This window comes from Schistocerca americana, chromosome 1, assembly GCF_021461395.2.
Source record: "Schistocerca americana isolate TAMUIC-IGC-003095 chromosome 1, iqSchAmer2.1, whole genome shotgun sequence".
Classification (NCBI taxonomy): Eukaryota; Metazoa; Arthropoda; class Insecta; order Orthoptera; family Acrididae; genus Schistocerca; species Schistocerca americana.
In genome coordinates, this window is record NC_060119.1 from 389,458,442 (window position 1) to 389,485,043 (window position 26,602).

At 39.1% G+C, this 26,602-nt stretch overlaps 1 protein-coding gene across 3 annotated transcripts in view; it reads right to left on the reverse strand.

Annotated features, from left to right (window-relative positions):
• Positions 1-26,602, reverse strand: part of LOC124601810 (nuclear pore complex protein Nup133) — a 131,738-nt gene that overhangs the window by 23,138 nt on the left and 81,998 nt on the right. The window contains exons 15-19 of one of the 3 annotated variants that reach the window (XM_047136275.1): positions 23,221-23,367; positions 22,490-22,691; positions 7,987-8,120; positions 7,667-7,900; positions 2,447-2,641 (exon numbers count right to left, since the gene is read on the reverse strand). In XM_047136275.1, the coding sequence (XP_046992231.1) occupies positions 2,447-2,641; positions 7,667-7,900; positions 7,987-8,120; positions 22,490-22,691; positions 23,221-23,367 (912 nt within the window). Of the gene's footprint in view, positions 1-2,446; positions 2,644-7,666; positions 7,904-7,986; positions 8,121-22,489; positions 22,692-23,220; positions 23,368-26,602 lie in introns of those variants that run through there. The other 2 variants (XM_047136273.1, XM_047136276.1) reach the window with 2 other exon arrangements.

The window sequence follows — 26,602 nt, forward strand, 5'->3', positions numbered from 1 at the left end:
TAGCAAAACAACGATCAACATACAACACAAAGCATGGGGGGAGGGGGACAGCTTCCGTGCAATCGCTTGTTGAAATTAACAGAGCATTGTTAACGAAATAATTCAGGCCCACCCCATAATGGTATTCTATGCAATCAAAGTTCAAAACATCCATCACCTAATTCGCCATGTTTAAAGTGTCCACATTATACAGTCTTTTAAGCTTTAGTTAAAGAAACATACGTGTTTCTCTGTTATAAAATGCTAGGTTCCACACATGAGTATTGAGTTGCATTATGTGGCATGTACCTTAAGTACATCATTCAATTGCTCACAACTGGCATGGCACCAATAATTGGTTGCATTGATATCGTCGCCATGTTCATAAATTTTTTATACTGCAAACAGGTTCTTACGCATATTACCTTTCTAAACTGGGTTTCGCCAATACAATACCAATAACTGAAAACTGGTCACACGTTCAATATTTATACACAGAAAATAAGGCTATTTCAAATTAACACTGATAATACAGTTCATCTGGATACAATTCGCTAAGAAATAGCATCTATTAAGTATTTTTGCATTTTTGCACTTCAAGGCAGAATTTCCATCTATTTTGCATTTATCACAAAATGCAAATTTTTCCGGTCTTTATGTATGATGATGTTGTGGTACACTATGCGATCAAAAGTATCCGGACACCCCCAAAAACATACGTTTTTCATATTGGGTGCTTTGTGCTGTCACCAGATGTCACGTACTCCACATCAGCAACTTCAGTAGTCAGTAGACATCATGAGAGTGCAGAATGGTGCACTCCGCGGAACTCATGGACTTCGAACATGATCAGGTGATTGGGTGTCACTTGTGTCATACGTCTGTACGCGAGATTTCAGATACCCCTTGTTGTTTTGCATGGCTATCACAGCACAGGCCTATATTGATGTTTTAAGTACCTTCTTGCTTCCCATTGATTAAGAGCAATTCGGGGATAGCAATTGCCCTCTTTCAATACAATCGAGCACCTGTTCATAATGCATGGCCTGTGGCAGAGTGTTTACGCAACAACAACATCCCTGTAATGGATTGGCCATCACAGAGTCCTGACCTGAATCCTATAGAACAACTTTGGGATGTTTTGGAACGCTGACTTTGTGCCAGGCGTCACTGACCGACATCAATACCTCTCCCCAGTGCAGCACTCCGTGAAGAATGGGCTGCCATTCCCCAAGAAACTTTCCAGCACCTGACTGAATGTATGCCTGCAAGAGTGGAAGCTGTCATCAAGGCTAAGGGTGGGCCCACACCATACTGAATTCCAGCATTTCCAATGGAGGGCGCCACGAACTTTTAAGTCATTTTCAGCCAGGTGCCCGAATAGTATTGATCACATAGTGTATATTCTTAGTTTACCCGATGAAAACTGTTTACAGAAATTTCTCAAGGAAACTTTTGGAGCAAAATAAAATACAGTACCATAAACATTCAAAGGAGGGCATATGAGCTGTGGTCTTTTTCTGAGATGAACTGCACTTTCATCTTACCAATGAACAAAGGCTAAATTGTGCAGAGGTTACAAATGATATAACCGCTTTTATATTTGTAGGATAAAATATGTTAGCAACTGTTCTTTATTTGCCAGGCTGGTATCACAAAGGTAGGTGCGCGCACGTGTGTGTGTGTGTGTGTGTGTGTGTGTGTGTGTGTGTGTGTTTCTTCTTTTGCCAGAAAAGACCAAAAATGTCAAACAATAACAGCTTGTAAGAATATCTATCAGCTTCAACATTTGGTAGGAAGCCCATGAGATCCTCTAGTAAATGTAATTGAATTATTATCTTTTCCTCCAATATTCATAAACTTTTGTCACATTTACTTGCTGTATGCTTCGAGATAAGTAATAGAAACAGTCAATCTTTTTGCCTGTATTACAAAGGAGCTTATTTGCTACAAACTAATTCTACGCAGGGTCAATCGATTAAAAGTTATTTCATACAGATCAGAAATGTTGTGATGTTTGTTAAATAAAATTGAATCACCAATATAACAGATGACAGAAATTAAACAATGGCTTTGATAAAGCTAACCACTCAATGTTTAGCTGAGGCACTGAGGAGCTGACAGACACACAAACAAGACTGAAACATTGCAATCACTCAATGTGTCAACTATATGGTGAATGGTTGGTTGCCTTTAACTCTTCTGCTGTTTGTATTCCACCACGGACTTTCCTGTAGTTTATTAAAGATGATGGTGTGCTACACAAGGCATCAAATTATTGATACTCACCATAAAAATGACAGGTCACAGGAGGTAAGTCCATGAATCAACTATACTAAGTTCATCTACTGATACAGATTTAGCATTATAGTGAACTGCTATTTATGGATGTCCAAAATAGACTAATAAAACACAAGGTAAGGGGAATGGTCTAGTAAAACATCTCATAACAATAATAATTACTCACCCTTATAATTTCAGCTGGAGTAAGAACTTTCTGCTTTTTGTAATCAAATCCCAGGGCAGTGAAAACGGTTTCTGGTAAATCTTCTTGGTGCGCAATTAAAGTCAAGTCATCATCAATTGATCTTAATTCCTTGTTTTCTTCTGTGGGTTGCCTACCAGCTGCCAAATGTGCAAGTTTTGAAAGTGACAGCATAGACTGAGGGGAAAAAATTAAATATGGTCATGTATTACAGGCAACTGATAGATCTAAAACACAAAAACATTAAAATCATATCATAAAAGCAAAATAAACGGCAATGTTCTGTTGTGATAAAATGCCAAAAATGTGCTCACATTATCCACCTTTCCAAAAACCAAATGACTTTGAATATGGACTTATTTTCATTACAACGAAATGGAATCTGCAATAAAATTATAACTAGGAGAAATAAAGATTTTTGTGTCTCGGGTCATCATATTTGTGTGTTCAATGTCACAAAACAAGGATGGGAACTATCAAAGCCAAGCAGCTAAATAAATTCTGAGGCCCATTAAATGTACGAGAAGTAGAGTTATCACTAGTGTGTGAGTGAGAATGTAGTCAAAGGAAGGACTCCACTGTTGTGGCAATTAATTTGTGTAATGACATGTATTCTTGAAAAGGAATAGTGCCACTATCGACAGCAAGAACCAATGGTTTACAATGTGCTTAACTTTAGAACTGCACCTGGGTCACTTGTGACCCACTTCTTAATAGTTTCGTTTGTCATTCTTTTGCATTATTACCTAGAGTGCTGAAATTCTTTGACCTCTTATGAAATAAGGTAATTTGCAATGCTTAATTTTACATTTTGTGGAAAAACCTTAGAAGAGAAATATGAAGATTCACCTAGAATGGCGGACAGGTCAGTTCTGACACCTCTGCTGCAGCCGCTATAACAATCGCATTTTTCATGTAGCTTCATGTTTATTGTTAGGCTGTGTTTGGTAAGTAGTTGCAGAACTCTTTCATCTCACTGCCTGATATTTCTGTTTTCCAGCAGGGGAGGAGTGGGAAAGCAGGTTACAACATGTCTGACCATGTATGGAAGTACTACGCAGCCAGCGCTTTATCTCGCGAAATACGGTTTTTGCTGTTCATTCTAACTGTGTAAATAAACATAGAAATTTATTACGACCAAACATCTATGTACAGAAGAGGACATTATAAGTGCGCTGAATGAGATTTTGGATCATGAATCTGAGGGCCAGCCACTGGATTCTTCATCTGAAAAGAATTACACCACCACCTGTCGTTCTAGACTTTTCGTCAGAAGATGATTATACTTGTCACGATGTTCTACTGAATACTGATGAGGACATTGTGGTCAACGAAATGACCAGGGTTGTGGACTATTTCAATTAACTTCAGGTAGAGATATTGTAGCACCAGATGGAAGACCTGAAAAGTGGGAGTTACAGATGACTGTTCAGCTGGCAGATGTGGACAACAGAATATTTTCAAAGACTATACAGGACCATCTCCATGTGCAAACAAAAACATTAGTGAGACCTATTACAGTGCTTGGCATCTTATGATCACGGACAAATTTCAAATCACACTGTACAATGCACTGAAACTGAAGCATGTCAAGTATTGGGTACAGATGATTGGACTATGAACTGGAAGCTGTTATAGCTATATTGTATGTCCGTAGTGCTATAGGAGTGAAGAGCTTAGAACTAGACACCTTGCAGTCAACGGTGTGGGGAAATAATTTTGTGAAGTCAACAAATGCTCATAACTGATTTAGAGAGATCATGCATTATTTCATATTTAACATTAGATCCACAAGATCAGAACGACTGAAAGAAAAGAAACCTGGTATGAGTTCATATAACAATTGACGAACAGCTTTTTCCTTTAAAGTGCCGTTGCAGGTGCACACAGTTCATGGCCTGAAAACCAGACAAATAGGCTCAGAAGTACTGGATGGCAACAGATACAGACTCCAAATATAGTGTGAATACTTTCTCTTATCTAAGAAAGGACGGCACTAGGCTGATTAATGAGTGTCTTGGTGATTTTGTTGTGAAGAAACAGACGCAACCTTACCTCAATAAAGGAAAACATGTCACATGTGACAATTTTTTCACCACAGTGGGCACCATAGTTTGATCTCACAAGGAAATTCCAGTCAGTACCAAGAAATATCACACTTACAGTTTACCAGGGAAAGTGCAACAAAATGTCCCAATTCTCAGCACTATGCATCTTTACGTTAGAACTGGAGTTGAAAAAGAGGCCAGATATAGTTACATTTTCTAATGGCTCTACATATGGAGTGGATATGGTACACCAAATGGCTTGCAAATACCCTGTCAATGCACCATCAAGTAATTGGCCTGATCACACATTTTACAGCTTGTTGGATTTGGCTGGGACAAATGTCTGGTTCTTGATCCATTATAGATGGTTTTTGAAAGCCTGCGACTGTGAAAACAATAGATTTGTTTATAAATAAATCTTCTGCTACCAGTCACGATTTTTATTTATTGTACTTTTCGCACGACACATTTCGCGAAATGATTCCCATTTTCAAGTGCGTTTTTTGTGTGTATTAAGCCATTTCTATTGATGTTGTCAATGTGTATGTGTGTGTGCGCCTGCTTCATTTTGTCGACTTTTACTACAGTATATAAGAAATGTGTGATGTTTTGGTTGGGTATCGATTGTTTTGGTGAAGTTAGTGGCTAAATTTAGAAGAATTTGTACATTTGTGCAGAGTCTCACACACACTAAACATCACACACAACTTGTACACTTTACACATCAAAAATGTCTTATATAAACAAGATAGTTACAAAGATCTTCTTACAGGTAGTCCACAGAGATAACATTGTACATCATCCACACATTATGATACGCTTTTGAACAGAGGTCATTTATCTTAACAGTTTGGCTCAAATTACTTACATCCATTTTACAATTGTGCTTATTTCTATGTTTTACTATTTTTATTTAAGTATTCTATCAAAACATCTGAAGAAATTCACTGATTCACTTTCAAGTTTTTCATTTAATATTTTACCTTCATATTTTCTGTAATGTGAATACATCTCTAGTTCTTCTAGCAAATCCAGTTTATGTCCTTTAATTAGTCGATGGAGTACTTTGACATTTTGCCCTTTTTTTCCAAGTGGGTGTCCTGTATTACATATGTGTGTTGCTATTGCTGACATAGTGTGTTTGTTGTGTGTGTAGGCTTTAGTGTGCTCTGTGTACCTGGTGTTGAAATTTCGGCCTGTTTATCCTAGGTAGAACATGGAGCATTCCTGAAATGTTACCTTGTATATTCCAGAGTCTGAATATGGATCATGATTACACATTATATTATGTTTTAGTTTTTGTTGTTTATTAGATGTAGAAAACCCAATTTTTACTTTGTGATTTTTGAAAATATTTGCAATCTCCTGTGATACATTGTCTATGTATGGAATACTAGATATACATTTGTTTTTCTCTTTTTCTTCTGTGGTGCAGTTTGCACCTGGGTCATTGTTGGTAGTTGAATCCCTGCCAGCAGACATAGCTCAGTTGTTCCAGAACAGGACAATTCTGGGTGATTTTGGGGTTGGGGATGGGGGCTTTGCAGCTGGTTCTAGGGATGACGAGAGAATAAGGGGTGTGTTAGGATACGGGGTGGGAAATCTGACTGGATTCAGGAGAACGATTCTATGATATGCCTTAGGATTCAAGTAGGGTTTGGACATTATACTGGACTTCTAGAATGGGATCACTATGGCAGGGCTTTTTTGTGGAGGATTCAACATTTGGCACATGTTTTCTATCTAATAATCACTGCCATTTATCATGACGCTGATGGAATCTCTGTCTGCAAGGAGGATGATTAAACGAGTGTCTGTCTTTAGGTTGTGGATGGCTGATCTTTCTTCTGTTCAGAGATTTGTGTAGCATGCAGCTATCACCACCCACTGCACAAACATTCTGTTCTGAGGAACTTGGTGGACTGAGAAGAAGGCATTTCAGGCACTGAAATGAAAGAAGTGAGCCATATATGGAAAGTATTCAAGGACAATGGTTACAACAACTGATAGATTTTGGAAGTCATCTCTCTGAAGACATGTAAACAGAGAAGTCTTGTTTCGTACAGATTATGCACACTAACAGATACTTGTAGCAAACTCAAAAATAGAGGGAAATTATTTCCAACACAGATAACTTACAAAGCTGTTGAAAGCAACAACTAACTGGAACACAATGTGACAGTTATAATACATGCTGAATACAATATTATGCCATAGCAGTAGACTTTTTAAGAGGTATGTTTACATTGCAATAGTAAACTTTTAAAAACTTCCTTAGAACGAACTGATCAATAAGTGGAGAAAGGTGTAAATATTACACTAATTATGTAACTATCAACACTGAATTTAAGGAGAAATGATTTTTCAAACAATCAAAATTTGTATAATTCACAACTGTAAATCAGAATAATTCATTTACTACAAAATACTTCATGCACAACAATGCTGAGCTCTCAAAAATATATTTTCAGTCAGATGTACACTGAAATTATGGGGATGATTGTCTGAATGAGGATACTATTGCCAAAATTTGTAGAAAGCACAAATTTTGTTTACACCTGGCAAGATAGCGTGTCAACACCAATGCTCTTCTGTTATCTCTAATTCATAAATTTCTGTTGAAAATGTAGTGTCTCCAGTGAGACAATCATCTAAAAACTAAAAGTTAATTGATTCAAAGCTTAAACTTGCTAAATTCCACAGAAAGACTGGTTGTCACTCACTTTGACAACTGTCAGGTGATATAGGCACATTTCCTCACTGTCCTTACGTAACAGCAGCTGCTACATAATACAGTTTGTACTTTGAAGAAACCAAGTTTGTATTTATTTTTCATAAACATCTATGTAAAACTACACCATAATTTTATCATAGTTTGTAAAAGCCTCTAACTTTTAAGAATGTTATGGTGTATAGTTGATAATTATTGGTAGTGAAAAAATTATTGTGAGAGAAAAGTGGAAGTATTCTAAAAACACTGGAAAGTTTAAAAATGCAATAGCGAGGAACTAAATGTGCAAATTATATAATAATGATCTCCAATAAAGCAGTTCTATATTAAATATTTAAATCAAATAAACGTACTAAATATGTCAGATAATGCTGTGTCTCTCATTAAACCAACTGAATACATGTACTGCTTTATGAATGATACCTTTTTTCTGCAGAGAAGTTCAGTTTCTTCCTTTGCAAGATGATGTAATGTTTGGCTGGCATCATTGAATTCATTACTAAAAACACTAGCTATCCATGACAAATGAGGATACTTTGTCAAAAATTCTGTCAATGAATGCTGCTGGTCAGGGGACAGCTTGCGCATCTTGAAGTATTCCAGCAATTTGCCTTGTTTATTCTCACGGATGTACCAATTAAAAAGGAAATGGGAGAACTTCTAAACAAAAAAAAAATGTGAATTTAGTTCAGTTAGTTGGTATCATCATACATTTATTAGTTTTAAATTATTTACTATCATACCTGGTCTGCAAATTTCTTCGTATATTGTTCCAGACGTTCTTGATTTTCTGTTGATTCACAAATTTCAATTAAGATTTGAAAATCACAGTATTTTTCTGCTAGAATGGCTGCCCTTTCATATTCTTCCATTATCACTGTAATAAAAAAAGTAATGATTCAATTTAGAAAACACGTCACGGAGCAATATCTTGACTAATATTTTCGATGATATTGCAATATGGCAACATTCACGATGCATTTAAGCTTGTATGTAACCAAAAAAACTGAAGAACACAATTGTGGAATTGTGATAATGGAAAGTCCCGGTCAAATGTGAATAACTTAAAGAGTAAAGGTAATAATTTGTGTCGTTGAAAGGCACACAGACAAGAGTGAAAACTTTACAAGCTTCTGGATGAATTCTTTTTTGAGGCAGTCTATATAGCATTATGTAAGGTATCCGATTTGGCTGGGTGCATTTTACAGGGTGTATACGTGGACGACGAAAAAAATTCCCGGAATTTTCCCGGATTTCCCAGTTAAAAATACAGTTTCTCCCGGATGAAAATACACTTTTTCCGTGTTAAGCAACATATACTTTTCCTTGGAACTGTGAAACATCTCAATCCTTTCAATAGTTGTGGTTTTATACACCGGCGTAGAATTTCCCGGCACTTTAGAAAACGAAACTCAGGGGAAAAAACATGTTTTGGAAAGATGTCTGATGTGCAGCAACATGTACACTATATATTTTCATATTAGGAAAGTATAAATTTGAATTCCACCAAACACTGCATGTTACTTTCCAAAGGGTTGAAATCGAGATTGCGATGCAGTTTTGTAAGCCAGTCATAGCTCATGTCAAGCAATGTTGACAGCCGATGGCAGCGGATATTCAGAGCATAGGACACATGATGTAGTCAGCCAATCACAACATCACTGTTAAGTAGTGAAAACACACAAATAGGAAAAGGTAATGATTTAAATTAATATACACAGTCTCTAAGATTATTAAGCTGCAAGGGAAGCTCAGCTTTCACACATAATGTTGATCTTTTTTGCGCGTGTTACACTTTAAGATACATCACACAAATGTGCCAGTAAAATTTTTGACGACGACATAAATGTTGGTCTGGGCTCGAAAATATTTGAAATGGTCGTCCTAAAAGATTTGATTTTTGAATGAGAATCAAACGCTCTGTGATTTATGAAATTCATCAGACATTCGCGCACAGAGTTCTTCTTGTGTAAAAGGAAATTTACTTTACTTGAAAGTAAAATTTTTCCAACAACCATTCAGAATATTTTCCTGCGACTTGTTAGAAATAGATTCGTTTCAGCACTTGGGTCAGATGACAGGCATCGCCACGCTTGCACAGCTACGATGATGCAGGAAGCCCGTACATTCGTACGTATAAAACATTAAAAGACTTTACATTATGTTATATAAGAATCAAGACATTAGAGCAGGGCCGGCCAAACGCTGCACAGTGTGCAGACGTGCGGAAGTGCTGCACAAGTGCCCACGTGTGCGACAGCGACATCTGTTATTAGACATGTGACCTAAATGAACGGCGGTGGCTCCTCTTCCCTGTTTATGTGGTACAAGCAAGAACGCAACATACCCAGTTTCGTTTACCCCTGGTGACCGTAACCTTAACAGAGAAGTACTGAGAAATGCCAGGTACTGTGAAAAAGCAAAGAACGGAAGATCTATGTTCTCAGTCGTTTCGATCAAGCATCAGTAATGAAAATCTCCCGCAACTGCTTGCATTTGTCAATGAGTCGTGCTTTTGTGCGCGATATTAACTATATCATTTCTCATGACCAGTGATAAACGTATTTGGATTTATTCCTTTCATAATTAAAAATTATTGTTTACTAACTGTGCATTATTGCATCATTCTGCTCCATGTTACATTATTATCAGGAAAATTGGTCATTAAACCTGTGGCAGCGGTATTTTTCATGTCTGGTGCAAAGTGAGATCAAAAGCGCGTGAGAGTTTTTTTTTTGGTCATGTGTTGTTTTTTATCTTTGCCGTAAGACTATAGGATCTCCTAGTTTTTGTTACTTCTCTGTTGTTTTTAGTTTTCTTCTCATTGTGAGTTTTCACGAATAAATATTTTTTCGTTAACTCATTATACCGGACGGGTATGCAATTATTTGTCATAGGCAAGTCGCCTACATAATTGGTGACCTTCGATTAAGGAACTTTAAATCTTTCGTTAGCTACATCGAACATTAACTGCAAAAGCAATGAACGATGATGGCAAACGATACGGTTCGATAACGGAAGAAATTCATAGGCTTCAGAATGAGATAGAAACTTTACAGTTGCATATTTCGAAAGATATGAACTTAAAGCATATACCGGACCAAAGGAATGACGTTGGTTCAACAACCATGGCAGCACAACCACAGCAAGTAACAGCAACGGAAGTAGCCGCTGGTTTCAACGCTTCACCAACTCAACGGTTGCAATTACGGGCACCCCCATTCATGCCTTCTCAGCCACACACATGGTTCGCGGTAATCGAAAATATATTTCTACAACAAAGAATATTCAGTGATCACGAGAAGTTCACCTTGGTGATAAGTAATTTGGACCATCAGACCTCGGTTTTGATATCTGACATTATAGTGAACCCGCCTGCTGAAGGAGCATACTGTAGACTGAAAGAAGAATTAATTTCTCGGTGTGTGAAATCAGTCGACATCAGAGTCAAACAAGTACTGTACCAAGAGAAACGGGGAGATAGGACCCCGTCAGAATACTGGCGTCATTTACGCAGCCTGGTAGATAGATCGAAAGTCTCTGATAGACTGTTACTCCACGTATGGCAACAACAGCTACCAATGCAAGTAAGAACTACACTAGCTATATACGATGAAAGATCAGTTGACAAACTGCTGCTCGCTGCAGACAGAATCTACGAGACGCACGAGCCTACTGCAACAGTCGCAATGACGTCGACAGATGCCACGTACGGTAACTACCATTACCAGCACGACCAAACTGATGATATAGCAGTAAACTGTGCCACGGTCGCAACGCGACAAACAACAAAAAGTTCAAACGAAATTAAAGATTTAAAAACTGCAATAGAGGATTTGCGAGCGCAACTACGCACGCTACAACGACCACAAGTTATCTTTAAGCGCAAGAGAGACCGGGCTGGGCGTGAAACATGAAGTCAACAAGAGGATGAGCGTAAGGTGTGTTGGTACCATAAACGTTTTGGGAGAGATGCTACAAGATGTACATCACCATGCACCTACTCAGACAACCAAGGTTTGTACAGAAACAGTGCAGTGTTTTCATGTCAGCAACAACAGTCGTCAATACATATGCCTCCTGCTTCGAAAAGATTGTATGTATCAGACGTACTTACGGGTACAAGGTTTTTGGTGGATACCGGGTCAGACATTAGTTCGCTTCCTGTCAGCCATGCACCACACAACGAAAGAGACATACAGCCACGTTTGAAGGCAGTGAATAACTCGGTGATTAACACGTACAGATGTAAAGTCTGCAAGATTGATGTGGGTTTTTCCAAACAGTTTACCTGGTCTTTTGTGATAGCTGGTATATCAGAACCTATTTTGGGCGCTGATTTTCTGGTACATTTCGAGTTGGCGGTCGACTTACAAGGAAAACATTTGTTAAATCTGACGGACAACAGTGCAATATCAAGCACTAAAGGGCATACAACTTGTGAGAAGCTACAGGCGATTGGCAACTCTGTAGCCGAAGAGCTACATGACGAAGAGACGATTCGGAGATGTTCTGATGGACAGACAAAATAAAAACATAGTACGGTTCACTATATTCGTACCACGCCAGGACAACCAGTTTCACAACGAGCACGTAGAATCACACCAGAGAGATTGACAGAAACAAGGGCGATATTCGAGGAAATGTTACAAGCGGGAATAATTCGCCGGTCAGACAGTCCGTGGTCTTCACCCCTACACTTAGTATGTATGAAAGATGGATCATGGAGACCGTGTGGGGATTACCGAACATTAAACTCAAGAACCATTCCAGATAGATACCCAGTACCTAATATACAGGACTTCACATGTGCTTTGGCCAGCGCGAAAATTTTTAGCGTCCTCGATTGCAAGAAAGCATACAACCAGATACCAGTGGCTCCAAGAGATGTTCAGAAGACAGCAGTGATTACACCATTTGGATTATTCGAGTTTTTATTTATGCCTTTTGGCCTTAAGAACGCAGCACAGACTTGGCAGCATTTTATCGACGAGGTGATAAAGGGATTAACATTTTGCTTTGCTTATCTTGATGACATTTTGGTTTTCTCTCTGGACAGTCAAACACATGAACAGCATCTGTGTCAACTTCGCAAGCATCTATCTGATACGGAGTCGTTTTAAACGAAAATAAATGCGTCATGCACAAGAACCAAGTCACTTTCCTCGGCCATACTGTGTCATCAGAAGGTATATTGCCTCTGCCAGAGAAGATCACGGTGATACAGGCCCTTCCGAAACCGACAAACTACTAAGAGCTACGACGATACATGGGATTAATAAATTGTTATAGACGTCACCTACCAGCAACGGCTGCAGTGCGAGCACCGCTCACTGATGCACTCAAGGAACACGACGCCAAACGTCGACGAATAGTTAAGTGGACACAAGAAATGGACAAAGCATTTAATGATCTTCAAGCAAAGCAGGGTTGCTCGCTCACCCAGTTCACTACGCACAGCTAGCTATTGCTGTAGACGCGGGCCAGTCAGCAATAGGGGCGGCGCTGCACCAGCGTGTAGAAGGGCAATGGCAACCACTACGGTTTTTCTCTAAAAAGTTACAGACTGCACAACAGAAGTGGAGCGCGTATTACAGAGAATTGTTCGCATCATGCACAAGAACCAAGTCACTTTCCTCGGCCATACTGCGTCATCAGAAGGTATATTGCCTCTGCCAGAGAAGATCACGGTGATACAGGCCCTTCCGAAACCGACAAACTACCAAGAGCTACGACGATACATGGGATTAATAAATTTTTATAGACGTCACCTACCACCAACGGCTGCGGTGCAAGCACCACTCACTGATGCACTCAAGGAACACGACGCCAAAGGTCGACGAATATTTAAGTGGACACAAGAAATGGACAAAGCATTTAATGATCTTCAAGCAAAGCAGTGTTGCTCGCTCACCCAGTTCACTACGCACGGCTAGCTATTGCTGTAGACGCGAGCCAGTCAGCAATAGGGGCGGCGCTGCACCAGCGTGTAGAAGGGCAATGGCAACCACTACGGTTTTTCTCTAAAAAGTTACAGACTGCACAACAGAAGTGGAGCGCGTATGACAGAGAATTGTTCGCGATCTACGAAGCAATTCGATACTTCCGCCCACAAATAGAGGCTAGACCAGTGACTGTGTTTACAGACCACAAACCCATAACATCGGCTTTTAAAAACACCAGTGATAAATGCTCACCAAGACAGTTCCGTTATATTGAGTTCATAAGTCAGTTCACGACAGATATACGCCATTTAAGAGGCACAGAAAATTTAGTGGCTGACTATTTTTCACGTATTTGCGGGATTTCAAAAATTATAGACTATGATAAACTTGCAGTGGAACAGACCAAGGATGCAGAGCTACGACAGCTGTTAAACGACCCGTCTACAGGTCTGAAGTTCGAGCAAATTCTGGTGCCTAACTCCAAGCGGAAGCTGTGGTGCGACTTTTCTCAAGGCAGACCAAGACCATTCATTTCAGAAATATTGCGCAAGACGGCATTCGACAGTGTCCACACACTATCGCACCCAGGAGCCAACGCTACAATAAAGCTGCTGACAGACCGCTATGTGTGGCCTTCTATGAAAAGAGACGCGTGCCTTTGGGTACGTTCCTGCATTCCTTGTCAACAGAGTAAAGTAGGACGACATGTGCGTGCTGATATTGGAGATTTTCAAGGTACCTCTGCTAGATTTGCACACGTTTACGTGGACCTGGTTGGACCTCTCCCACAGTCAGAGGGTTACAGATATTTGTTTACGGCCATAGATAGGTGCACAAGATGGGCAGAAGCAACTCCAACAGTCGATATTTCAGCCGAAACTACTGTTAAGACGTTTCTGTGTACGTGGGTTGCCCGTTTTGGACGCCCCCTTCATGTCACAACTGACCAAGGACGTCAGTTCGAATCTACGTTGCTCCTCGAGCTATCCAAAATGTGCGGTTTCCAACGCCACCACACAACTGCCTATCACCCTGCCAGTAATTGTATGGTCGAACGATGGCACAGAACACTCAAAGCAGCATTGATGTGTCATCAAGAGAGATGGACGGAAGCATTACCACTAGGGTTGTTAGGCCTGTGGACAGCTCACAAACCCGATATTGGTGCATCAGTTGCCGAGATGGTTTACGGCGAGCCGCTATGGATTCCTGCAGATTATTTAGTACCAACCTTACTACCTGGATCAGAGGGCCTCACACACTGGGTGCAACAGCTAAAACGTCACTGCACAAATATACGTTGCCCGCCACCTTCTCGCCATGGTTACCGTAAGGTGTTTGTACACAAAGACTTGTACCATTGCTCTCACGTAATGTTGCGAACAGACTCAGTCAAATCGCCTTTACAACCACCATATACGGGCCCATTTCAGGTGCTGAGTACAAATAAGCATACTGTGGACATAATGTACAATGGTGTTCCGACAAAGGTATCGATTGAACATGTCAAGCCAGCATGGGTTTTACCCTCTCCGACCTGTGACACCACGCCTGTGCATCAACACATGATGGACGCAGAGCATACCAAAACACCGCTCAGTACATCGTCCGAGACAGGTGAATCACCACCACAAACAACAATGTCACCGCCCCCGAGACACCGGACGCACACCAGAGCTGGACGTCGAATAGAATTCAAGTATCAAGATATCCCTGGGGCTCTGCACTCTAAGGGGGGGGGGGGGGGGGGGGGGCTGTGTGGCAGTGGTATTTTTCATGTCTGGTGCAAAGTGAGATCAAAAGTGCGCGAGAGTTTTTTTTGGTCATGTGTTGTTTTTTATCTTTGCCGTAAGACTATAGGATCTCCTAGTTTTTGTTACTTCTCTGTTGTTTTTAGTTTTCTTCTCATTGTGAGTTTTCACGAATAAATATTTTTTCGTTACCTCATTATGCCGGATGGCTATGCAATTATTTGTTGTAGGCAAGTCGCCTACAAACCGATTGTTGTATACTTACATTTAGGGTCTTTTTTTTTAATGTGTGAAGGGCTACGCTCAGCTGAAGTCGATAAAACATAACATTCATCTAATTGTCGGTTATTATGCAGATTTCAGACAGAACTGATGAAAGATATAGCAATAATGGTACAGGTCATCATCGAGAGGTCTGCGGTTGTAATTCTGTTCAGAGGTCAGTGAGACAGAAATTATGTGGGTGTAACTGAGAGCACCGAGAATTAGTTGTAGGAAACCTTGCATTGGTTTAATGTTATTTGAAATCATGACTAAGGTTCGTTGGAAGTCGCTAAGTGCTCTCTTTCTTAAATACTAGATCAAAAACATTACACATATTTACGTACCGTCAGTCAAGCTGCCTTAATAAAAACAAACGGTTGTTAACTGTATTACTTGTCTTACTGGGCTAAACTGTTAACATAAAAGTAGACGTCTCAATGAGTAGACTGTGACAGTATTTTAATTGTTTAATACGGGAAATACCTTCCCATGGTTGGCTTGCAAGCTGTGTAAAGAGCACTAGAATTCGCAGGTACAGAGTACCTCAGGAAGTGGATAAAGCGACATCTGTGCGTAGAACCAAGCACTACATGAACGCTGACGGCTGCGGCGTGCACACTGTGACCCGGAAGTTGCACATGTGCAGGAGCACCGCACGCGTGCAGAATTTCTGGCCGGCCCTGCATTAGAGGATACTCCAAGAGCAAGGGAATTTTGTGAACCATACTAAAATGCATAATTCAGTTTAAAGTGCACATTCGTATGTCCAGATTCAGATGTAAATTTTCTTGGGAGTAACAGTACCATATTATCTCATGTTCGGTTCTTTATTATGGCATAATGCCATACGTGCTAGAACATGAAAACGCGAACTTGAAATGCAGCGAACAGTTGAAATTAGCCAGTAGTGTGGAATTAAAAACTTCGTTTCAAATAAATTGGCTGCCTCAGCAGAAAAGATTAATAAAATTCAAATTTATTTAACAAACCGACAAAAATAACTTCATTGTTCTTCAAGGTGATTAACTCTTGACTGTCAGATAGGCGGAAACGAAAGAAAATCTGAAACTAATAACATATTTTAGCCTTCCGTAATTATGTAAATGTAATTTAATTCACTCCCGGTCACAGAAATCATCTTTTTTTTTCTTTCTTTTTAACATGAGAGCAATAAACGAAGACAAAACAGCAAAATCACTTAATGTAAACACGGGTCATGTGGAGACCACCATCTTCCCCACTAAAACTCAGACTGCACTGTCCATCAGGTCCAGACCTACACTATTTCTGAACCAGTATAATACTAGATAGTGGCGCTCCGCCTCCCTCGAGTGTTTGAGGTAGGATGACAAAAAAAAAAAATCAACTTTTCAAAAATATCTTCATTTTGTAGCACACATCTTTCTGAAGATATATATGTTCGAGGGAACGTAGGACATGTTATTTGGTCTTAAGCGTGCCGAAGTGCAGTGCCACGCCTCTTCACACAGCGTTTTTCCATCACACGTCTCTGTATTTCACTGTGTGGAATTCAAACGTGTATATTTTGTAATGGGTGCCATTCAACTATATTCATACCAGTGGAAATTAAAATGTCCTGTGGTGCCTCTCCTGCTCCCAGTCGGCCGGTTTAATATCCTGTCCCTCTTAAAAAAATTCTCACAATTAATACTGGATGGGATTATTTGTAACCGGCAGAACAAGAACTCTTCAGAAAATCTGCAGTCTTTACTGCCTAGGAATTTAAGGAGATGGGACCTGGATAAACTGACTAAACCAGAGGTTGTACAGAGTTTCAGGGACAGCATAAGGGAACAATTGACAGGAATGGGGGAAAGAAATACAGTAGAAGATGAATGGGTAGCTCTGAGAGCTGAAATAGTGAAGGCAGCAGAGGATAAAGTAGGCAAAAAGACGAGGACTAGTAGAAATCCTTGAGTAACAGAAGAAATATTGAATTTAATTGATGAAATGAGAAAATATAAAAATGCAGTAAATGAAGCAGGCAAAAAGGAATACAAATGTCTCAAAAATGAGATCGGCAGGAAGTGCAAAATGGCTAAGCAGGAATGGCTAGAGGACAAATGTAAGGATGTAGAGGCTTATCTCACTAGGGGTAAGATAGATACTGCCTACAGGAAAATTAAAGAGACCTTTGGAGAAAAGAGAGCCACTTGTATGAATATCAAGAGCTCAGATGGAAACCCAGTTCTAAGCAAAGAGGGGAAAGCAGAAAGGTGGAAGGAGTATATAGAGGGTCTGTACAAGGGCGATGTACTTGAGGACAATATTATGGAAATGGAAGAGGATGTAAATGAAGATGAAATGGGAGATACGATACTGTGTGAAGAGTTTGACAGAGCACTGAAAGACCTGAGTCGAAACAAGGCCCCGGGAGTAGACAACATTCCATTAGAACTACTGACGGCCTTGGGAGAGCCAGTCCTGACAAAACTCCACCACCCGGTGAGCAAGATGCACAAGACACGCGAAATACCCTCAGACTTCAAGAAGAATATAATAATTCCAATCCCAAAGAAAACAGGTGTTGACAGATGTGAAAATTACCGAACTATCAATTTAATAAGTCACAGCTGCAAAATAGTAACGCGAATTATTTACAAACGAATGGAAAAACTGGTAGAAGCCGACCTCGGGGAAGATCAGTTTGGATTCCGTAGAAATGTTGGAACATGTGAGGCAATACTGACCTTACGACTTATCTTAGAAGAAAGATTAAGGAAAGGCAAACCTACATTTCTACCATTTGTAGACTTAGAGAAAGCTTTTGAGAATGTTGACTCGAATACTCTCTTTCAAATTCTAAAGGTGGCAGGGGTAAAATACAGGGAGCGAAAGGCTATTTACAATTTGTACAGAAACCAGATGGCAGTTATAAGAATCAAGGGGTATGAAAGGGAAGCAGTGGTTGGGAAGGGAGTGAGACAGGGTTGTAGCCTCTCCCCCAATGTTATTCAATCTGTATATTGAGCAAGCAGTAAAGGAAACAAAAGAAAAATTTGGAGTAGGTATTAAAATCCAGAGAGAAGAAATAAAAACTTTGAAGTTCGCCGATGACATTGTAATTCTGTAAGAGACAGCAAAGGACTTGGAAGAGCGGTTGAACGGAATGGACAGTGTCTTGAAAGGAGGATATAAGATGAACATCAACAAAAGCAAAACGAGGATAATGGAATGTAGTCGAATTAAGCCAGGTGATGCTGAGGGAATTAGATTAGGAAATGAGACACTTAAAGTAGTAAAGGAGTTTTGCTATTTGGGGAGCAAAATAACTGATGATGGTAGAAGTAGAGAGGATATAAAATGTAGACTGGCAATGGCAAGGAAAGCGTTTCTGAAGAAGAGAAATTTGTTAACATCGAGTATAGATTTAAGTGTCAGGAAGTCGTTTCTGAAAGTATTTGTATGGAGTGTAGCCATTTATGGAAGTGAAACATGGACGATAACTAGTTTGGACAAGAAGAGAATAGAAGCTTTCGAAATGTGGTGCTACAGAAGAATGCTGAAGATAAGGTGGGTAGATCACATAACTAATGAGGAGGTATTGAATAGGATTGGGGAGAAGAGAAGTTTGTGGCACAACTTGACTAGAAGAAGGGATCGGTTGGTAGGACATGTTCTGAGGCATCAAGGGATCACAAATTTAGCATTGGAGGGCAGCGTGGAGGGTAAAAATCGTAGAGGGAGACCAAGAGATGAATACACTAAGCAGATTCAGAAGGATGTAGGTTGCAGTAGATACTGGGAGATGAGGCAGCTTGCACAGGATAGATTAGCAAGGAGGGCTGCATCAAAAAACCAGTCTCAGGACTGAAGACAACAACAACAACAACAACAACAGCTAAGAATTTGCTGTTTTGTGTGACATAAAATTAAATATCGGATCCATAAAACGAGTAAAGACAAGAGACAAACAAGGCAGTACACATTTCTTCAATCCTTATGTCCTAGCTTTTCTCTCTCTCTCTCTCTAATCTTGCCACAGCTTTATACTTCGTCAACATTTTGCTACATGAAAATTCGAAATGTAGCTGTCTAATACTAGAAAAGCTGTTAATACAAATAGTACCTAAGACTGATGTGGTTTCTCGATCTGATTATGTGTATTTTGTCACTGTCTGCTAGATAAAACGAAATAGGTCTACCTAATACAGCAGCAGTTGTTACACACACCAAATAAACGAGACCGTTTTGGCACAAATGATAATTTTTATAAAACGACAGAATATAATTCATGAAGTACCAATATCAAATGTCTATTAGGCCTACTACAAGCAAAAAGTTTTATGTTAGGAAATAGTTTCACATTTCATTCATACTCTCTAGCTTCTGAAGCATGAGATCAAAAAGTAGTAGTATGAAATTTTTACATAAATTTGGAATCGTCATATTCTCCCATAATTTGTGAGTGTCCCCGTTCTTTTCCTTCCTCGTTCCAACAAACAATCTTGTCATAACTGATTCCGTACCTATTCCTGCCAATGTCAAAATTTATTCTCTGGTTAACTTCACTAACCCCACCACAATCACTGGTTTAGTTATCCTGCATTTATTCTCCAGTTAGGCGTTATTACATGTTCGTACAACGCATTTTCCGCACTACTCCCAGAATAGAATTTTAGCGGCTGCTATCCGGGGACGGTATAACTGGCTCTTAGTAATGTAGCGGTCTGGCCAAAAATTTTCTGTCAAAATTTCATTTTCTTGGATACACAAAGACAAGACGTAATCTTTGTTGCCTGTTATTCCTGTTTGTCATTTACTTCCACTCTGGTAGTCTGAATCTACAGAATTAGCTAGTAATTATAGCAATACTGATCATTTGCAAACCCAGTCAACCACATAAACAGCGATTGTCATTCACCCTCTCGATGACAAGAGACATCACGTACACTATGCATGCATTCAAAAATCAACTTACGATTCATTCAGAAATCAACTTACAATTTGATCAACCCGGATGCATTAATAATCATTGAGTAATCGATAGACCAACGTGCGCAGGATGCTAGGTGCTTTGTGAAAAAAGGTATTTTTTCTCAATAATATGAATTTGGTGCCCTCCCCTATAATCCCACAGGTCTTTTCACAGCAGCATGGAGTTCTGATCAGAGCTGAAGGGCTAACAGAGTCTGATGTTCTGAAGAAACTGTGAAAGATTAGTTAAATTTGACGAATGGACTAATACATAAACTGGAAAAGTGTGTTAAAAGTATGCAAGGAAAGACACGATAGTTTGCTCAATGTAATGTGGTATTTTATAAGATGAAATAAATTTGTCTGATAAAACAAATAAGTACAAAGTGTAGAGGCTCGCGTCACAGCGAGAGGCTTGCGTCACAGCGAGGGGCTTGAATCACAGTGAGATGGAGCAAGATGTAACGAATTTTGTTACATATGACAAGAAATGGGGAACATTTATGTGATGCCGTGCAAAAGTAAGGAATGGGAGCCGTGATAAGGAGCTATATTGGTTTGGGGAAGAGAAGAAAGTTTTTGTTTGTGAGTAATATTTGGGTCAACTGTCAACAAACGGGAAAGCACTGCACAGCTGACACAGCCGTTAGCACAAAATCAGTGACTGACTGTGGAAATGGTATCAAAGGAATTAGTGATTAGCAAGAACTCTGTTTACATCATCAATTACTGAGAATTTGGGCAAGGGGTAAATCTGTTTCATGGTGCACAGCTAACAAACAAGGAAAAAGCATCTCGTATATGGCAATTTTCGTACAGAATGCAAAATGGGGCGTTACTTTCTGATGTAATGATCATTAAAAGATTGTCTGAAGATGTCAGGCAGGAAACTGGAAATCCCCAAAAACTCTACACTAAACTAAGAGAGCTTGCTATTGGCCTTGTACAACTCACCAGAATAATTTGACTTGGGGTTGTACATTCCTATCCACACTGATGTTTACATGAAACAAGTTTTAAATTTTAAACAAATGGAAATCCAGGATTGAATATGGAAGTTGCCACTCACCATACAACAAAGATGCTGAGTCGCAGATAGGTACAGCAAAAAATACTGTCACCAATAAAGCTTTCCGCCTGTAGGGCCCTTGTAAAAAAAAAAACCACACACACACACACACACACACACACACACACACACACACACACCAACTCCACAGACACAGAGTTTGGCTACGGTTGCTTCAGACTGCAGTCTCGTGTGTGTGTGTGTGTGTGTGGGGGGGGGGGGGCGGGGGGGGGGGGGGTGTGGAGGGGGGGGGGGGGGCGGGGGCGCAGCAACATTCCTTTTCGTATGTTTTAACTTTTCCAGTATACACACATCTGATATCTTTATATGAGAAGTTGCTTAAATGCTTACCATGAAGGATACAAGCAGCAGCTGAGCAGCTTACAAGAAGAACAGAAGCTTTTTACAGAGTAGCTGTTTTAAGGGTAATCTAGAATATTTCCCATAGTTGTGAATGTGTTAACTTTAGTCAGTTTGTGTATAACTTGATTCATTCCCTATGCCTGAAGACTTTGCTGAGATTTATGGAAGACAGACTATGACTGAATGAATGGATGAATAGATAAACAGATGAATGAAAACTGCTGAAGATTGCACAGGTGACCAACATCCATATTTTCTGAAGACCTTAAGTACAGAAAATATTACTTTCTGTTTCCAGAGTAATCCAGAGGTCCTAGTATCACATCAAGAGTGTTCCCTAATTTCCTAATATCCCAAAAGAAGTTGCCACCAAAAGCCGTGGTTCAAGGTAATACTGACCACCTTTTTTAACAGCAACAAAATGATTCATTGAAATTTCATCCTTGATGGTGAGACTGTCAATGCCAAATTCTACATGACAGTTTGGAAATGGCTGCTTTTAGGCATTCTATGTGTATGGCCAGAGTTTTATAGGGCTGCGAACTGGAGTGAGGAGTACATGAACACCTGCTGGCACTCTCCACTTGAAATGAACATCTTTTCTGGTACTGTTGCATTTATATGTCGTGTGCATCCATATTATTCCAAAAGCACTTCAAATTTTAAAGAAGCTGAACAGAACATCAAGTATCTTGTGATGGGTCTGGTTTATCAGCATCATTTTTTAATGCCAAAGATGGGGTGTTTTTGTACGTGTACCCATGACCAACATATATGTTACTTAATTGTAGCTCTTATCCATACTTATAACTAAATTTTATCCTGAAAAATTGAAATTTTTGTCTATGATTTTTTTCTGCTACATGCAGATAAAAAAGTTCTCTGATTGTGAAAATAGCTTTTTGTTGGAACTTACAAAATGGTTGAATCAGAGACATCCGCTCACGTTCATACTGCAGAAATAAGCCATCAAATTTTTCGGTTCCACGAATACTTTCAAGACGACATTTGTGTCCATCAAGAATAATATCAATCAAATTGACCAACTGATCAAACAGTTGATTTTTTAATACAATATCCCCTGTAATGGAGGATCCACACTCAAGAGTGAGTTTTCGCTGAAATCCAAAAACACAATAAAACAAATATTTGATTCATACAGTATTTTATAATCATCTTTAACTTATAACTGAAAAATAATAGCAGGACTGCATGCAAAACAGCATTTTGAAAATGAATTCTGACCACAATGAGTCCAGTAAGTGTGAATTTTTTCAAGTATACAATCTATATAAACTTTTAACTCTATGAATTTATGACTTAAAAGTTCACGAGTGAAATTTGCTACTAACGGCACGAAAAACTTGTCACAATGAAATTTTTCAGTAATTAAAATACCAAACAAAAGAATACTTAATGCAAAATAAGAAGGCAACAAGTGAAGTCATGTCAGGTAACTAAAACTGCACTTTAGATGGGGGCCGGTATTTAGGCTTTTGTATTCAAAAATAAAACAAAATCCAAAGATATGGGTTGCAGTCAGTCACAGTCTGGAATACACTTATCTGGAATGCATTTTTAATCCATAAGCAAGGTACATTTCAGCTGGATGTAAAAAAATTATTTCTGGAGGAAATCATTTTTTACCTGTTTGTTTAAAGCATCTCGCACTCCACTTTTACCAACAGCAGCAGTCCAAGGAATATACTCAGTGATGGATGGAGGCAGTGGAGTGGTAGGTGAGAACATCTCTGCCCTCTGTTGGCGAAACTGTATAACATCTTGCAGAACAGACTGCAAAATAATGAATGACAAGAGACTGAGAGCAGATCTCAATAAAATGAATGAGTATAATACACACACATTTCTTTTCATATAAATAACTTAGCTGAAAATTACTACAATAAGTTAAATGTTGATTTGTTGTTAGGATGTGGTGAAATTTAGCCATGTTATCCACCTCGATATTTCCAGAATGTCCTGTAGTGCATTTCATAATCCCCTTCAATTTTCCTTTATCTTTTCACCTTATGCATAACACATAGAGACCTGGAAATGTAGCATCTACTTTTGGTGAAATTCACATATATTTTTGTCAAAATTCGCTTATGCTTTTGTTGAAATCTGTGTTAAATTTTTTTGTTTGTAAATGACAACACAGATTTAAAGGATTGTCATGTTAAATGCCAAAAGATGAATCCTTAGCGCTTTGAAACTGACTGTTTAAAAAAAAAAATAAAAAATAAAATAAAGTGAAGGAGGAGGAGAAGAAGAAGAAGAAGAAGAAGGAGGAGGAGGAGGAGGAGAAGAAGAAGAAGAAGAAGAAGAAGCGGTGACTGGGAAGCTTTCTGACTGGAATGTCTGGGGTCCTTGCTTTCTTCTTCTGGCTCTATTTAAACTTCCAACAAATGATTCTTTCTTTAGGGCAGCAGCAGGATTTTCCCAACAGTGAGCAGTGCTGCTCTGTCTTAAGGTGTTTCTAAACATTATCTTTTCCTACCCAACTTCATAACTACAAAATTGGGAGAATATTGATTTCGACCTTTCATGGGCATTTGAAATTACTACAGATAAAACCAACGATAACATACTTTGTGTAAAACTAGAACTGAAAGTAACTCTGTTCGCTCATTAGGGAAGACTTTTGGTGTGCTTGAAATACATTGATAGGTTTTGTTTTCTGTTTGCTACAGTGCAAAGTGCTGACCCTATAAACTTACAGTTGACTGCAAGCTTAAACAAACTAGAATTATGGCCACCAGAGGGGAAAGAGAGCAAGGAACCAAGTCCTGCCTCCTCCTTGAATGGTAGCAACCTGCCCCATTGTTCTGCATTTCTGCATGGCATGTGCTGATAGACATCATCAATCCCTTCTGATGTTGCAAAGAGCATAATCAAACTCTGTGCTGGAGCAGGACTAGTCTCTTCATTTATTTCCAAAAAAATTAAAAGAAACACAAAGCATTCAGTAATGGCTACTGTGCAATTGCTTCCCGAGGCTGACCGTGTTGTAAACGAGGTACATCATGCCTGATCTCTACTGGTATTTGAGCAACCACGTTTAAAATACTTGTCAGCTAAAACTGTCACGTTAAAGACTTCACGTACACTCTGTATGAATGGAGCTCCCAAAACCTGATTTTGTAAACCAATTTTCGGTTGGTCATGTAAATACTCCAAAATCAATTAAGAGAATCCAGTCCTACCTGCCAGTTCTCCACTTCCACAATCAATTTTTGCTTACAAGTAAATGCACAACCATTCCAAAGCTTGCTTGGGTTGTCAGGTAACATCTAGTTTTTAAAAATTTTCAGTTTGTTTGGATGGATTAACATTTTACGGAAGTAGAAATATCAAACTGATCATGAAGCTATCTATCTACCTGTAATATTTAATGGAGAGACAGAGCAAATTTGCTGACTAAGTCAGAGGCTGGAAGAACTGTTTTCCAGATGCCATATCTGACTTCCGAAATTCCGTTTTCATCTTCCGAAAGATGGTGGCATGTAAACATAATGATACATTGCTATGTTCATACATATTTTTATTTTGTAAACACATTCTTACACACATTACTTTTCCAAGCTTAGGCTTTGCTAGAAGATGTTGAACACAAGTAACCAAAAACTGGTTACATTTGCAAAAATAAAGCTGTTTCAAACAATCTCTCACAAAATAGTTCATCTGGATACAATCTGCTGTGAAAAGATATTTATCAGATAATTTTGCTTTTTTACATTTTGAGACAGGATTCACATCTAAATCTGCTTTTACCACAAAAGTGAATTTTTCAGGTCCTTAATAACAGAACACAAACTGTTAGAGAGTGTGGAGAGAGAACTTATATTCTACCTGAACCTACAGAAACTGAAATTTTTATCAGCAGTTGTACTGAGTCTTTGTCTTGACCTTGCTCTTGCCCTTGCCCTTGCCCTTGCCCTTGCCCTTGCCCTTGCCCTTGCAAGCAGTGAGTCATTTAAAACGATGTCTACCTCATAAAATCCCCTCATTGAAAATGTATTTGTATCTGTAAATGATAAAATATAGTTTCTTTCGAATAATACTTGGGTAACTATTAAAAACAACATTAATAATTATTAATTAATAATATATATAATGACAGCTGTAATTTTTTCCCCGAGGGCATGCATTTTACTGTATGGTTAAATGATGATGGCGTCCTCTTGGGTAAAATATTCCGGAGGTAAAATAGTCCCCCGTTTGGATCTCCGGGCAGGGACTACTCAGGAGGACGTTGTTATCAGGGGAAAGAAAACTGGCGTTCTACGGATCGGAGTGTGGAATGTCAGGGAAATGGACAGACTAAAGTTAGATACAGTGGGAATTAGTGAAATTTGGTGGCAGGAGAAACAAGACTTACGGTCAGATGAATACAGGGTTATAAATACAAAATCAAATAGGGGTAATGCAGGAGTAGGTTTAATAATGAATAGGCAAATAGGAATGCAAGTAAGCTACTACAAACAGCATAGTGAACGCATCATTGTGGCCAAGATAGATATGAAGCCCATGCCTACCACAGAAGTACAAAGTTTATATGCCAACTAGTTCCACAGATGACGAAGAGATTGATGAAATGTATGATGAGATAAAAGAAATTATTCAGATAGTGAAGGGAGACAAAAATTTAATAGTCATGGGTGAGTGGAACTCGATAGTAGGAAAAGGAAGAGAAAAAAACATAGTAGGTGAATATGAGATGGGAGTAAGGAATGAAAGAAGAAGCTGCCTGGTAGAATTTTGTACAGAGCATAACTTAATCATACCTAACACTTGGTTCAAGAATCATAAAAGAAGGTTGTATACATGGAAGAGGCCTGGAGATAATGGAAGGTATCAGATAGATTATATAATGGTAAGACAGAGATTCAGGAACCAGGTTTTAAAATATAAGACATTTCCTGGGGCAGATGTGGACTCTGGCCACAATCTATTGGTTATGAACTGTAGATTAAAACTGAAGAAACTGCACAAAAGTGGGAATTTGAGGAGATGGGACCTGGATAAA